The 17,570-nt window shown below is 26.8% G+C and overlaps 1 protein-coding gene across 3 annotated transcripts; it reads left to right on the top strand.

The window, feature by feature from the left end:
* Positions 1-1,199: 1,199 nt before the first annotated feature.
* On the top strand, positions 1,200-17,252 carry Atg18a (Autophagy-related 18a). 3 transcript variants are annotated; one of them, XM_076324914.1, is made up of 11 exons: positions 1,200-1,559; positions 2,190-2,272; positions 2,432-2,598; positions 3,136-3,330; positions 3,403-3,519; positions 3,606-3,760; positions 3,830-4,003; positions 4,074-4,181; positions 5,604-5,710; positions 9,015-9,071; positions 11,246-12,017. In XM_076324914.1, the coding sequence occupies exons 1-11, from the start codon at positions 1,423-1,425 to the stop codon at positions 11,359-11,361; spliced, it is 1,416 nt and encodes a 471-aa protein (XP_076181029.1). In that variant the 5' UTR covers positions 1,200-1,422; the 3' UTR covers positions 11,362-12,017. The 3 variants fall into 3 exon arrangements, with proteins under 3 accessions (XP_076181029.1, XP_076181031.1, XP_076181030.1); XM_076324916.1 differs by lacking the exons at positions 9,015-9,071; positions 11,246-12,017 and adding an exon at positions 16,147-17,252 and having other exon boundaries at positions 1,201-1,559; XM_076324915.1 differs by lacking the exon at positions 9,015-9,071 and having other exon boundaries at positions 1,202-1,559; positions 11,246-12,013.
* Positions 17,253-17,570: the final 318 nt, after the last annotated feature.

The raw sequence follows: 17,570 nt of genomic DNA, 5'->3' as shown, positions 1-17,570 counted from the left end.
CTGTCGTAGTTTTTTCAAAATTTTATAAAAAGTAACAGATTTTATAGCAGCATTACATGTTGTCGTAAGTCATTACGTTGACTACGATATACATCTGAATCTTTATAAATAGCTACGGCACTGTCGGTCACTGCCCTTGCCTGAAACAGCTGATGTCCACACGTCAACAATAGTACAACTCTGTCAATTCTGATACCTTTTATGCATATTGTTAAAAATTAATAACTCAGATACAAAGCCTCAAATGCAATCTCGTTATTTTCTATTTTCGTCTTATTTTGATATATGTATAGGATTACTCTCTAAAAGAGATAGGTGAACTTGAGGTGAACACCCTATATGTATGTATATTTACACGGTTCGTTTAATAGTCATTTCAATAGAGCCACATATCCCTCTACAACAGTTCTGCTGGCTCCATTTATATTGACCTTTTCTCATTTAGGCCTTTGTTTATTTCCCAAAAATTTATACATAATTTCTTAACGAAATCAAACAGGGGCCATACGACACCTACTTTTACTCAATCAGGGCACTTAACTGGTGCCGTTTTTGATGCATATGCGTGAAAAACCGTATCCCTCTGGTAACACAGTTTGAGACCTCTCATTGAAGTCATTTAAGTCACTTTACCGTAAGCCGATAAAAGTGCGAACTGTAAACATAACCGTCAAAAAAGCCATTAAGTGAAATTCCATTATGTTTTTGACAATTTTTTATAATTAATGTAATTATAAAGTAATATATTTACATTTACATCGTGTTTACAAACTTAAATATATGTATCTAGCTTTGCACAACTATTTGATTATTAGAATTTTTCTTTAAAATGATCAAAATATTTATATTTTGCATTTATATTATTATTGTTGTACTTATTCATAAATTATAGTAAAAAAGGCATGTTTTGTATAAGAAAATATTTGTATTTTTTAATAATATACATACATTTTGTTACACATAATGTTAGTAAAATGAAAATAATTATCGAATAAATATTCAAAAAATACTAATTGGATACAATTAACTAACAATAAAGGATTATTTATTAATGAAAAGTAACAGAGTTTTTCATTTTAGTTGTCATGACAACAAAATATATGAAACAAGATTTGATGTTTGAACGTTTCAAGTTTTAACGTTCCGTGAGTTCAACTACTGCTACTGTCAGCTGTTCAATACATGAAATAATGGTAGTATCAAACAGTATATAACATACACAGCAGCATATAGTCTTGTAGGTATCATCTGACATCTGTTCCCAAATATTGTATAAGCGTGCGCGTGCGTATATTTGTATTTGCGTACGTGCAAGAAAGAAAAGAGTGACAAAGAAAAGCAATAAAACCAAAGAGAAAAAGGGATATAAAAAGAAATTAAGAAGTGGACAAAGTGTTCTTACGCGCATCAACTGTGCGATTTATGCAAAATCTTGCGCGTAACGTGGATGTATTGACGCAAGGATTAAAATACAGTATATCAGGACTAATGAACCTCACAAATCAAAGTACTGATCCTGAAAGTGGTGTTTTCTTTGTTAACTTCAATCAGGATTGCACGTAAGTGTCGCGCTTCAACTACTAGACAATTGGAGACGTCGTCCTTTGTTCCCTAACCTCGTTTTTATTATGTTTAAAAAACTTTTACCCAAGAGAAAGATCGTATGCATGCTTATGTATGCGTAAGAACATTTTTCTCTTGCAATTATGTGTAAAATTATCCCATTTTTATATGATGCGCATTGACGCGCAAGTTTAGCATTTCATCCAATGTTTTTGGTGTCTGTGTTATCCAATTCTTCTATTACGGAATAATTACGTATCAATAATGTATAATGATTCAAGTTGATTGCAATGAGTGTCAAGAAAGTTTTTGCACGTGATACACTTGCTTTCGTCACTAATTTTTCTAATTTCTCTATTTTGATTGTTATCTTTCATTAATATTTCAAGTTACTTTAAAATAAGAAATTATTATTTTCTTGCTATTTGGTAAACAATATTCACATTCTAGATCATCAATTGAGAGGTAATTTTATGTATTTTATGTGACTAAGTTTACAGTATATATATATATTTTCTTAATGTAATTTTATATATATATATATATGTATAAATGAAAGTAAAATTTCTTATTTTGTACTTTGCAATATTATTAGTAGTATTTACTTCAGATGAAATTCATTGCAGATCTTTGGCAGTAGGATCAAAAGCAGGCTACAAACTTTATTCTTTGAACTCTATTGATTATCTGGAAACTATATATGAAAATGGTAATAAGTTTTATGGCTTTTAAAAGTAAGAATGAAAAGTTTTTAAGTTAATAATTATAAATAAATTTTTATTTATTTATAACTGCATAAAATATATTTAATTTTTCTACCTCGTTATAAGATAATTGTTTAAATTATATATAATTGTGTGAACTGTAGAAACTGAGGACATACGCATCATTGAACGACTATTCAGCAGTAGCCTTGTTGCAATGGTTAGTTTATCGTCACCCCGTAAGCTCAGAGTCTGCCATTTTAGGAAGGGAACTGAAATTTGCTATTATAGTTATTCTAATACCATCTTGGCTGTGAAGCTCAATAGAGCAGTAAGTTTTTTTTAATTACAAAGATAAATACGTAATGAAAGTCATTTATTTATTTGCACTTTTAACTACACTTTTGAAAGTAAATTTGAAGAAAAAAATAATGTAATGTAGGGAGATAGAAAAAATGTATCCAAGGACTATTATGCCATAAAGTTTTTTAATTCCATTTATGAAGAAATATCAGATATATTTAACATACATTAATAGTTGTCCAATATAACATCTTTGGACAGTGGAAAAAAGAAAAGTAAGATTAATTTGGGAGCATTTTTTCAGCCCACATAGTCAAAATAATCATAAAACTGTTTTATTTGTGGTTGTAGCTGTTAGTATATTATATTAAAAATATTTTATACACTTGATGTTTTTTTAATTTTTTTTTAATTATATAATCTAAATTACATTTTAAATTTCATATAAATTACAGAAATATGGGTCAGATGCAGTGGGTCAAATATCGACATAAATAAATTTTTCTTCTATTAATAATTTTATTAGATCATATAATCTACATAAATTAATAATGTAAATTTACAGAGATTAGTAGTATGCTTGCAAGAATCGTTATATATTCATAATATAAACACTATGAAGGTGCTACACACAATTCGAGAGACTCCACCCAATGTAGCAGGTCTGTGTACACTATCAATAAATAGTGATAATTGTTATTTAGCCTATCCAGGCTCAAATATAATTGGAGAAGTTCAAATATTTGATGCAATTAATCTTGTAAGTATTAACAGAAATTTTAAGTAAATTGTGTATATTAAATATTTTGTATACATTTTCTCTTACTTTTAGCAAGCTAAAACTATGATTCCTGCACATGACAGTCCATTAGCAGCACTTGCATTTAATCCTAACGGTACCAAAATAGCTACTGCTTCTGAGAAGGGTACTGTTATTAGAGTTTTTCATGTAAGTTTAATTATTCATATGATACTAATTGTTTGTTCAGTTCCTAAATTTAGATGCATTGCTGAAGGTTCTTTATATCTCTGAAGGTTCATGATGGTACAAAACTGTTTGAGTTTCGACGTGGAGTTAAACGATGCGTATCTATAAGCAGTCTTGCTTTTAGTATGGATTCTATGTTTCTCTGTTGCTCAAGTAATACAGAAACAGTGCATATTTTCAAGTTGGAAGAACCAAAAGAAGCGTATGTAATTTATTTTTACTTTTTTCAGTAGAATAATTATCATATCTGAGTTTTGTTTTATTATTACAGACTACGACAAGCTACAGAAGAATCACAAACTTGGATGGAATATTTAACAAAGGCTGTGTCTGCATCAGCTAATTATTTACCTTCGCAAGTAACTGATGTTTTTAACCAAGGACGTGCCTTTGCTAGTGTCCATTTACCATTTCAAGGTCTGAAAAATGTTTGTGCCATCACAGTGTAAGTTTTATTCAATTAATAATTATATATGTTCATACATATATTTTCTAACATATATGCTACTATACAGTGTACAGAAAGTACTTAGGTTGTTGGTGGCTAGTGCCAATGGATATTTGTATGTTTATAATTTGGATACAACGGAAGGTGGAGATTGTACACTTCTAAAACAACATAGGTTTGTACTTTTAAAAATGTATAAAAAATACAATAAATATCCTGAGATAATCTGTTTTGAAGATGATCTTGTAATATGTAGTTACACAAGAAATAAACCAATGGCTCACTATTCAATATTGAATAATATGCCATTGCAGACTATAAACATGTATTAAAGTATAATTTTATTCTTAATAATATTGAGAATATTTCTTCTTTATTTCGCTTGAATTAATTCTATATCTTTCTATTAATTATAATATGCTTCCTGCCTGATTGTATTTCCAACTTACAAAATAGAATATTTTTATTTGTGATAAATGCAGATGAATTATTTTGCTATGTAATTAGGAATTGAATAATATTAGAAATACTAGACAATTTGGCCAAGCACTTAATTATTGACAAGTGTATTGAATTAAACTAATGTAGCATAAAAATAATATTTTTCTCAAGTAAATGATTTTATGCATATTTAGAGAATGGCCTAGTAATTATAGTGCAGCAGAGAGTGAGGTAATTATTCATAAAAAATAAATCGAAATTACAGATAAAATACACATTGAAAATTCTATTTTGTGTAAATTCGTATTCATCTGCTCATATTTACATATATAAATACATAGAAGTTGTAGTTTATTATATTTATGAAGCCAAAAAATAGATTTAGTTTACATTAATACCTACTCATTCATCCATTCTTCATATTTATTTTTGTTCCATTCTTACAGCCCTTGTTAGATTTAAACCTATTGCATCAATTATAAACTTTTATCCTTTTTTCCTTTTCTTTTCTTATCGATCATTTTTAGTTAATTAATTTTTATATCACAATTACTTTCGTCTAAAATTTATTCTATATTCTAGACTGTTCTTTTTGTTTCATTACATTCCTCAATTAAATGTTTTAGTATTCCATAATTTGTATTGCAGAGATTTTTCTCTTACGTTTAATCCAACTATTATATTTCGTTCTGATTAGACATCAATAGTCAATACTGGTACAATAATGGTATAATAATCAGTCACAAAAATTTGAACACAATTCTCCAGGGATTGATACCACGTCAATTTACATAATATCCCATTCAGGGTCGAGTTTACACTGAGTCAAGTATATGCATATCGAATATCTTTCTAATTGTTTTTGTAAAACATGTAGCTTCATATGCAAACACTACATTCTGCAATTTCGGTTTATTTTTTGATAAAGTAACATTCTTTTTCAGCAGTATTACAATTACTAGACCAACTTATATTTATTCAAGTTTAATAACTTATATGTTCTTCTGAAATAGTCAACATAATTTGACAAAGAATGCAATTCCTTCAAATTGTTTCAAAGTAGACCGTTTCAGGTGATATTATTTGAGAAAAGATAATTTTAGTATTTGATTTATACATAAAGATATATAGATAAACCAATTAATTGTTTTTATAGATTAGATGGCAAACGAGATGAAGTAGATTGTGCTAGTGTATCTACAGCAGGATCAGGATCTGGAGAAACTCCTGCAGCAACTACTGCACGAATAGTACAAAATGCAGGTATGACAATATCATAAACATTTTAATGTATGAAATATACTGTAGGTTTTTTAACTGGGCGAGTTGACGATAAAGATATATTAATTCACAAAAAAAATTGGTACATTAAAGTGCTTATATTAATATAAAAGTTTTTGCTTGAATTTAGGTTGTTTCCTTAAAATATATTGATAGATTTCTCTTGTTAGAATGGAATTACATTTAAAGAAATTTTATGCATTAAGTTTGACATTGTCTTCTCCAGTTTGAGGCATGCTGCCCTGCATATCAAAACACACCCATACACATAACCACTCACACATCCACCCACACCACACACACACAATTAATTCAAACATGCATATTTCTGTGTATATAATGTAATTCGTATATTCACATATGTTACAATTATTAACAAAAAATGGTTCCATTTAAGAAATTGTAAATTTATAAAAGTAAGTTTTACATTTAATTTTGAGAACACCAATTTCTGCACATTGTGGTACTTGTTGCTATACAGAATTTTGATATTTTAATTACATATAAACTATGAATGTAGCTCTAATTTTATACATTACATATAACAAATGTAATATAACATATTAAAATTAATTTATATTATTCTTGTATACATAAACATGAATATAAATGAGTACTAAGTGAAATCATAAATGTTGTTTTTCTTACACTAAGATTTATGAACAAATGAATATTTCTTTAATATGGTAGTTAATGAGTACTCACTACACAATAGAAAATGACACACAATTTATTTGTATTCCTAAGGTTAATTGAATTGACAATATAAATTCCAATAGTTTTATGACATTCAATAAATAAGCTATGAAAAAATCATGATTAGTATCAGAATTACTAAATATAAAACATAAACAATGAACAATCTTTTGATAAATTTGCATGTAGTGTAGAGTTTGTGGAATGTATTTATCATTGTTAATAGTTTGTAAATATTTTATTAGAAATATTTATATTAATTGTATCACATACAAATTCCTATTTTGAATGTTAACTGGAAGTAGACACACATATGAATATTAATCAATAACAAAATTTTCTAAGAAAATTATTATTTAATGTTAGATAAAGTAGACGAACAGTGGGGAACCTTTTGGCACTGCAAGGTGGCATGTTGCTTTACGAATTCTTCATAAGGTTTCACTCTTTCTTTTCCGCGTTTTATTCATAGATCAAACAAGGAAAAGGATGATATGTCATATTGTACTTTAAAAATAATGATATTTTAATTTTGATTAAGTAAAATGTATGTTGAAGAAGATATGACAAAATATGTGAAAAAAGCCACATTGGATACCTCAAAAGGCTGTAGGTTCCTCATTCTTGACATAGATTATAACAAAAATAAATATAACTAATTCGTGTTTAATGAACACAACTGAAACAATTTTCTAACATTTTAAAAGGCTTTTTATTTGAATATATTAATAGACACTTAAAGTCTCGAACTTGTTATATATTTCAAGAACAAATTGTTTAAGTTGTAGCAGCTTATGTTAGTATTTTAATTGAAAACTTTTTTATCTTAAAATAGAGTTACTGCATCTTGGCATACTTTATTAAGTTCCCATAATGATTTGTTAACATTCAATTATATTGTTCTTGCATTCGAAAATATATTTCCTATATAAATGATAACAATCATTTATAAGAATCATATATTTGCTTTTTTAATAATTCTTATAAATGTGTAGTTAAGTGAAAATTTGAATTTTGTGTCTGGCATTTCAGAGTAAGAAATATTTAAGTACTAAGCCTTTAACACTGATAAATATTTTTTCAAACTACTTTTATACATAGAATAAGTAAGCCATGAGACACAAAATAGAGTAGTTCTTGAATACAGAGATATAAAAGTTGTGTAGGATACAATTTAAATGGTTCTAAAGAAAGAATGTGATAAACATAATTTTCGTTTCTGAAGATCATGAATGTTTTTTTTATTCCTTGCATATTATGCACATGTATTTGTGTTAGAATTTGTTTATGTACACATTTTTATAGTATTTGCCTATTATCAAAAAATGTAAATAACATAGATTCTTGGTATTAAACCAGACAAGTAATTGCTTAAATTTATTTACATGTGAAATAGAAATTTTTAATTATTAGTGAGGAAGCATCTAAATAATTTGTTTCCAAGTTGATATATTGAATGTGATGGATCAATACATTGGTTGGCAAGATCATTGGATGTAATACCACCAGATTGTTTCTTTTGAAAATACTCAAATATCATTTAGAAAACGTTATCTGTAACACCAGAAGACATGAAAAGGCATATAACTAATATATACACAGGTGTATTAAAACAAATAGTTGCTCTTACAATTAAAAATAGTGCATGCAATTGTGTTATTTTGTTCTTTTACAGTGTTGAAACAATAATACAATATTTCATTTAAAACACATAAAATAATATGACTTAAGAAATTAAAGAAAAAACATTACATTTTATACTATCAAAGTTTATATGAAAAATAATAAGAAAAATCTTATTACATGTTTTTCTTATTTCCTACCTTCTAATAGTTATTTAAACTGGTGTTACTTATAAACACTCTGTATATATAAGTAATTATATACATTTAAAATGTCAAAACATCCTTTTCATGTAATGTGATTATTAAAAATATGTTAATTGTATTTAGTTTATTATTGGTTATTTAGATTTATAATATAAATAATAATTTTCATGAAAAATTTTGTTATTAACTCAGTTACATTTTTTGTTACATATAATTTCTTCTAATAAGACTTCAAACAGTCTTAATTAATTTGAAATATTCGAAAAGTAGTAATAGATTATTTTAATTTAAAGAAAATAAAATAAATTAAATATAATCAATTAAAAATTTATTAGTATTGAAATATTGGAATTATATTTTATAAATTATTTCAAATTAAATCTGCAGAAGATAATTTTAGTACGAACAATCTTTCCAATAGAATAATAGAATTGAGTATCATTTATTGAGGAAATTTTTCTAAGTATTAGGCATTTTATTAAAATTAACATTGACTATAGAGAAAATGAATTTTTTATTTTGGAATGAAATGAATTTGACTTATCTGATCTTTTATGCAGATAACTGTTTATTAAGCGCGCACGCGTGTGTGTATGTGTGTGAGCATAAGGAGGCCTTGTTTTTAATATGCACTTTGTATCTTCTTTTTCTTTGCTTTTAACCCCTCGCAATTAAATAGGCAATTTCTTCAGGGGTTAAAGGGGGCCCCCAACAACTGACCTTACATGATGTAATTCTTTTCTTTTTATCATCCATTGAAGCCTGCATAAATAGCTACGCGGGTGTGTTGCGCGGACGTTCACCAAACTCCATGTCAGGTACTGGTATATCCTCTATTCTGTCCTTGTTTTCTTTTTGCTCTCATTCTCTATACATGTTCCATTCATAAACTCGTTTACTAAAATTTTTTTTGTCACTTCATTATAAACGTTTGCTTTGATACACAATAAGGAAAGAATGAGAGTAACATTGAGCAATATAGTCCCTACATGGTTTGGTAATAAATATTTAATATACGTAATGATTTATATTTAATACTTAATTGTATTTCAGGTGTATGCAATAGTAGTTTTGTCACGCTTTTACAAGTATGAAATTAAAAAATGATCACAAAGTAATTTACAAGAAAGAGCTTAATATGCACACATGCATGTGAACGCTAAACACAATTTTTGTTTTAACTAAACCCTCAGAAAGAAAATTCCCACATTTAGATTTGACATTTATTGTGTTTCATGACTAAGTTTGACAAAGAATTTTCATTGAATGTTTAAATATCATTAGACATAAAGAAATATTTCCAACAAGATATTTCAAAACTTACGATTTACAGCTACCAGAACAATAAATGAATTAGTAATTATATTATTTTGTAAGTTGATTAATAAATCCAAGTTAACATTTACTAAAGATAAAAATAACATTTTTAAAGTATCTATATATTTAAAAATACATGCATATAATTTTTGTATTCTTTGTACAGACCTTCAAATTTTAGTTACTTTTATCCTGAAAAGAAGTTTCAGATTGCAAAATAATTAAAAATTTGTCAATTTCTCTTGGCACAACAAATTTACAGATTTTATTTGGTTTGATCATTTGAAGGACAGTATGTGTGAGTGCGCGGATCATTCTAAGCACACACATGCATACGCATAGTGTATTATACTGTGACCTTGAAATGACCTTAAACTCGAAAATTTGGCATTGATGACTCTGGAGACGCCCTAATTACAGCAACAAAAAAAATTCTAATACAAAGAGTAGAGCTCTGTATAATAGAAGATGGATCGCAGTTCGAACATCTGATTCTTTTGTAACAAATAATACTTCATTAAAATTACATTTGCACAAAATTTTCAAATTTAAGGTCATTTCAAAGTCATTTCAAGGTCATAATATAATACACTGTTCAATTCGTCTCGATGTCGATAACAATCTTATGATATAAAAAATATATGGTGCCATTTAAAAAAGTCAAGGTCACTTGGTCTTTTAAAATTTATTAAAATACTACAACTTAGATTAGAGCAATATTAATAATATATTAATACCATTTATTATTGAATGTAATTTGTATATGCCCAAAGCTAATTCGTATGTTGGAACATCTTGTGTGTTGAATTTTTATTATTGTATTAAGAATCGTAGTTTTATTGTGTTTCTTTTTCAACAACAGTGTATAGCAACAGTATAAAATGTTGAAGATAACATATTTGTACTAATGAAATAAATTTTCCATCTTTTAGATTTATATATAAAACATGCAGAAAATATGATCATTAATGATTTTATCGAAAATAAATATTACAATAATAGTATTTACATAATATGAAACCTGTATTAAAATATAAACAATTTAATTAATTAAGGGATAACAGTATTAAAATAACAGTTGATTTTGAAATTTGTTTTCATAATTCTGCTAATGCTGATCAAGACAATATAGAGATTTACTTACTCATACTATTAATAAAGGACACTTAATGTATTTTAAAATCTTCAAGAAAAACAGTATATTCTAACTAAGTTCAAGCTAATGTAATATTAACAAGAAATAAGGTAAATAATTCCTTTATCAATAATAGTAATACAATAATGCTTTTGATAGTTGTACGTTTGTATTTACCTTGGATCTGCTTATTTACACCTTATGATACTGAGTGTTGTAAAAATTAATCATTTATGCATTTATCATTAAGTTTGTCTCAATGCATTCATTTAAATTATTAACAATCATTAATGAATGTTTTCAGTACATTATGAAGAAATGTAATGATAATTGAAATATTTTTCTTTTATGCTTAGTTTTAAATACTCCAGGAATAAAATATTCTACTGAAAGTTAAAGGATTTTTAAAACTTTATTCAAATATGAAAAATATATCATATATCATTGGAATCTAAGTTCATACATCTTTATCGTTATATCCGCTTTAAACGATTATTAATTTGAATGACTGTTATTGAAATACAATAAATGGATTTATAGAATCAGAGAAGTATCACGAGATGATAGCAGCAACCGAGAGTCCACCAAGATTTTCGTGTACGTTCCGTTTGAAAGATGATGCTGATTTTCCACCTGTTACGCAAGGGATGGATTAAGTGTATTAATTGAAGCATATCAGAAATTTAAGATGAAGATAAATTACAGACAACAGTGATCGAAATCAGTAGGGTACTGTGTACAGGCCGATCTATAAGTTTATGGTCGTAATTAAGGTTTCAACGTAAAACACCAAATTTGTTTCCGACAAAAATATTATACTTATAAGAGAAAAAGTGACGAACATATATTAGTTGTACAATTGAATCCGAAATTATGATATATTTACATGATATTTTTCTGTGGTATTGGAAGTTGATATTCTAAAAGGATTATTGGAATCTCTTGGTTGTCACTTTTCTAAAAATATCTTATGCTGAAACTTTACTATCATCTTTCAGTGAAAATGCAATTGATTTCAGAAAATATAGTAATTAAACATAATCAAAGTGGCTGTAAACAGCTTTAAAAAATGAGATAAGCTTAAATTAGAACGTGCTTGAAAATATTTAGCAAAAATGCTTAACATAAATTTACGGTAATAGACATCTAAGTATTTTTATTGTGCATTAATACATAATGATTACAATAAAATAGTACATACATTAGATAAGTAATTGAAAATTAATTGTTTATAATAAATGATGAGGTACATTCTTACTAAATATCTTTAATAGCTTTTTGTTGGATTGCTCTGTTTTGTAATTATATTTTCATCTTCTGTGTTTGGTAAATAAAAAGACCTTTTTAAAAATAATGGAAACAATCGGAAAGATTACAAATTGGTATTTTTTAAGAAGTATATGTATTGTTAATAATATTATAAACATAATTACCAATTTTTAAAGAATATTTCTATTGATATTTTCAAAAAAATTAAATATTCTAAGAATTTTTAAAACTTTATTTCAAGTAATTGAAATAACATATTTCATGCTTCCTCTATACTGTATACAGTGATTCTTATAATGTGACAAGTTCAATTATCATCTACAGTTTACAGACACAAGTATGTAGTGTGTGAAGTAAATATAGTGATCTTTAAAAACTGCAGGGCGCCAAAATGGTTGTGTCCTTGATCGTATGACAAGGTCGGCAACTATAGCCTCCGGGCCAGATTTGGCCTGCCGTCTATTATTATATGGCGTGAGGTAAGAATGATTTTTAGAAGAATTCATGTAAAAATCACAAAATTATTGTTTTGTGATCGTGCTCGTTTGTTTGCGTATTATCGTGGACACATTTACATGAATTACCATCTGATTTGTAAGTAAATACTTTTTTGACGGTGAATATCGTGAAATTTTGTTATAATTTCGTCTTTAATGAATTTAATGGGAAACACTAACTTTGAAATTCAATGAAAAATAATTAAATCTCATAGACAAAATTCAACACCTCTCACTAATTTCCTATAAAATCTTTTTACTAACACATTCTATAAGGAAAATTAAGAAAAAAGTGCCGTATGGATATAGATTCTTAAAGAATTTATTATGAAATTATAGCAAAAAATATAAAATGATAATGAACTGGTATTTCGTTAACACAGCGTACGAAAACACTATCCGTATTTTTGTAATTACATAAACATTGTTTATGTTTACATATTCTAATAAAACTAAATTAAATAAAATCTGTATTTTCATAAGCATATTCTATAAGCGGAGTTACAAATAAAATACAAATTAACAATTGATTGCTTTCTTGACAGATTCATAATTTCACTTCAAAATGACGTTTGTTATTTTGAATGTAGAATTGGCATCTAAAACAATATCGTATTTTCAATTTTTTTCCATTTTCTTTAATTTCAGTAAATGCGTCATTAATCTTTTGCATTAACTCTTTACGCGTGTTACTTTGTTCTCATAAACCTTTGCCTTTACAGGTTCGTGGAATCTTAATATTAAATATTATTAGTTTTAGCAAAAATCAACGACGAAATCAACGATTTCAGTAAATAAACATTTACAGTTTATGTAAACACAAATAGATATCGACACTCTATATGTTGCGTCTACAAAACACTAGTTCGTTATCGTTTCGTAATTTCGTTATAACTTTTTAATAAATTATTTAAGAGCTTATGTTTGTATAATATTTTTTTTTAAATTTTGTTTGCAGAATATGTTGGCAAAGTTTTGTGGGAAAAAACTGAGACCTCTTATAGAGACACGCGCGCGCAAAGGGCGAAAGTTCGTACAGTAAGGACGTGGCAATGAAAAGAGCTGTATTTTTTATACAAATAATTACATTCAAACACACACACACACACGCGCGCGCGCGCGTTATACGCAAATCTTAATAGTAACAATTAGACAGGAACAAAAATAAATATCAACACTCTAGAACTAATAATAATTCAAAATTTATCTAAAAGTAATATTTGTTCGAAACAAAAGTTTTCGTACAGTACCATTAATTAATATTTTATAAAGAAAGGCAAATAACTTCTTGTAATCTACTAGACATAATTAAATTTTCAATCAAATCAAGCAATATATTGTTCCATTCTTCTTTAAAAATTGCTTCCAGATGTTCTCGTATTATATACGACGTATTTGCACTTGTTTTCCAAGTTTCTATCATACGTGCTCAATTGTATTTATGTCCGATGATTACATTGAAGTAAATTTCCGAGGAGTATTCTAGAGACCAAATTTGTGTGCTTTGGACCAAGGTCTTATTGAAAATAAAATGTATCTTTTATATTTAATTTATTGGCACTTTTGCACATTTTTATTTAAAATATTTAAATATAAATGTTCATCCATAATTCGGTCAATTATTATTCATTTTCTGGCTTACAATACAGAAATATTCACCTCCATACCATCGCGCTTACTCCCTCGTATTTATTCGGATTCAATTCTGATTTTTGTCATATATATTATATTTGGATCCATCTAATTGGATAATATTACATTCATATTCATTGGAAAATATAACAAAATTCCAGAAATCTAAATATTGTATGTTGTTTTTTTTTTTATTTGCTTTACTGATTGGTGTAAAATTTCTTCCTTGCTACTCAACTTTGGTATCCTATACTATGTTAGTACTCTTCCAATGCATTTTTTTGTGTAAATATTTCTAAACTTCCAATACAGTTTTGGATTAGCTGGTATCTGGCTCATTAATTATAGTAGCCAATAACTAAAATCGATAATTTTAGTAGTCAATAATTTCTCCTTGTAATTTGCAATTAATAATGATTTATATCATTGAGCGACTTTATTTCATAACTTTTGATATGTTTGAGTGAGATTTACTTTTCTTGTACAAATTTATATTAATTTTTCTTTCTATTAACGTAGTTTCACTACTTTTTCGTTCTACATTTTCGAATATTACAATAAAGTACTACCACGTTTGTTAACGTCAATTGAACTCGAGAATGTTTACTACAAATAATGTTTGATTGAGATGTTTATTTCATTGCTTCTGTTACGTTTATATCAACAAAATTAACACTGTACGACTATTTTTGACCCGAGGAAATATCCTCAAGTACTGTAATTCACTTTTGTCCCTGCCAATACTTATATATAATATACGATTTTATATATTTAAATATTATTACTACTATGGAAATTTTTTAATCTTTTTATCTTCTCGGACTTAGTGAACAAATGCTTTCGTCCTTCACTGTATGTAGTTAATATTTTCGATATTACTTTTTGGCTCACAAAGCCTAAACTCATTATTATTTGGCTCTTCGCAGAAAAAATTTGCGGAACACCGCTGTAGATGTCAACAATAGTTTAAGGCCGGTCTGAAGGGATCTTTTTTGAGTGCTTTAAGGGCCTAAATGCGTAAAAACTTTGTCAGCAACAAGCAACACCATCATGTTGTATTACCGTATAACTTTTTAAATTTTTCTGACAAAATAAATGAAAGTAAATCTAATTTAGATTCGGATACAACAAATCTCTTTTCAAACATATTTAACGACTTATACTCGGTAAAAGTATCGTTTGACAGACCACTTGAGTCTGAATTAAGTAAATTGCTATATTTGTTCCACCAATTACAAATCTGTTCATATAAAGAATTTTCTATTTCAAAGAGAATGTTATACAATAGAAACAATAATTTTGTTGACAGAGATGATAACGCGATTAATTGTATAATTTTGTTCAAAAATATTAGAAAATTTGGAAGTAAAACATGTTTACCGTTACGTTTTAAGGGCAATAAGCGTAAACTGCTAACTACATATGAACTTAGGAGATATTCCGGTAATTGGATTTAAAAAGATCGATTTTGTTTTTTTTTTTCAATATTTTCTTAATCAGGAAGAAATCAGTGCTTGTTTGCAATATTACCGGGATTCCTCTCTTGAGTGATTTGAAAATTTCAAAAATTAGAAGAATAAAAATTCTCTACGGATAAAAATTTACTTAAAGATATAGTTAAAAAAGCATGTAACTATTTCTTGCCAATTCGGATAAACAACTAATTGTGGCTGGTTTCTCACAGTTTTATTTCTATTATTTAAAAAAAGGACCACGTATTGAAAGTCAATTATACATTTGTCAGTATTATATGATAACCGCACGTATTGCTAAAGTTACAATTATGATAATCTTACATGGTTATGAAGTAGGAACACAAGTTGAGTACAACATGAAAAATTATCGTTTTTATTATCTTAGACTAATATGAGTAACGCCACTTACTGTTATATTAATGAACAGTTACATTTATGATTATCTAATAAATATATGGAATAAAAAAAAAAAATAATCTTATACTTTTCCAAACCAACTATTTTTTATATGAACAGTTTCTCTAGTTTGTTCTTAAACTTTAGACATAATTATATTTGTCCGTTTCAGGAATCATTCTGTGTAAGGGGTAGCGCAATAGAATTAAAATGTGAAGAATCGATATACGTATATGAACACACAGAACGAAAGACATTTATAAATATATAAGGTGTATGTAGATATTTAAAAAACTAATGCAATAATTCAATCATCACTTATGAAAATAAAAGATTCATTATTAATTTTTTTAAATAAAAAATATTTGTTTATGGAACAAAAAACTGTTACTTTAGCAGATTTATTGATTTGATTCTCTCTTTGATAAATAATAATTCTTCTTTTACACGTGAGTTCTTTGGTATTATTTATGATTTTTGAATATATAATAGGTGTCACCCTACTTCGAAATATTCATACAATTTTATGCATTATGTACTATGAGATCTATGCATAGAGTTTTTGCAAGTACATCATAAATTGCATATTTACTCTGTATTTTATGCTTATTTTTATTATTTTTCTTTATTCTTGTATCTATTAGTTTCTATTTTATATCATACTACCTATTGTTCTGTTTATATGAGTATGTACCTCACTTGCTCTCTAGATTTCTTTTGCACTCCCTACCTATTTTATTTTTAAATATGATTTAAAGAAATGTTGTCTGTATTTCTTTTATGTTTTAGCTACATTAACTCCTAACCTGCAACACAATAAAAGTGAAGTTTTATATCTTTTATGAAATATTTGATTATAGATATATAGTGTTCTGAAAATACAATTTTAGGAGGTCTATCACGAATTTATCTTGGATTTACAACATAAGTTATAGGAGTGCAGACAACATGCACCATTTTTTATGTACTAATTAAATCTGTAAGATTTTTACAAAAAAAGTATTGAATAGTTTATATGGTGTGATAATGAAACGTGCAAATATTGTAGATCCGTGATGTGTTGTTCAATAATTTTATATTAATGCGAAAGTCAATGTACAATAGCAGTAAAAAATAATACGCATGTGTTGAAACTTTTGAGCACTAATGTTATTACGTATATGATACTTATCATTAATGTACATAATTACGATACTGTTTAAAATAAAAAAAAAAGGAGTTTCTTTTCCTTTACATAAACATTCAACTTTCCAAAATGATATGCATTATAAAATTTAATGGTTATTTAACGTAATAATAACTTTTTAAACAATAAAAATTGATTGTATGGTAATATTCTTTATTCATTTTACAATTTGTATTCAATGTAATTTTACTTTTATATTTTGTAGAGTTGCCATTGTAATAACATTATAAAAACTAAATAAGATGGACAACTTTACAATAATACTTGTTATAGTTTAATGATATCATAACATTTTTTTAATTAGGGAAAGGAAATTAATATAAAATCAAGTAACGAAAATGTTAAATGAGATAATCTACATTCAAAACATAAGATAATATTAAATTTAAAAATGCTTCTATGATATTTCT

This window comes from Ptiloglossa arizonensis, chromosome 12 (assembly GCF_051014685.1).
Source record: "Ptiloglossa arizonensis isolate GNS036 chromosome 12, iyPtiAriz1_principal, whole genome shotgun sequence".
Classification (NCBI taxonomy): Eukaryota; Metazoa; Arthropoda; class Insecta; order Hymenoptera; family Colletidae; genus Ptiloglossa; species Ptiloglossa arizonensis.
The sequence above is the reverse complement of the archived record's forward strand: the minus strand, read 5'-3'. Positions and strand labels throughout refer to the sequence as shown.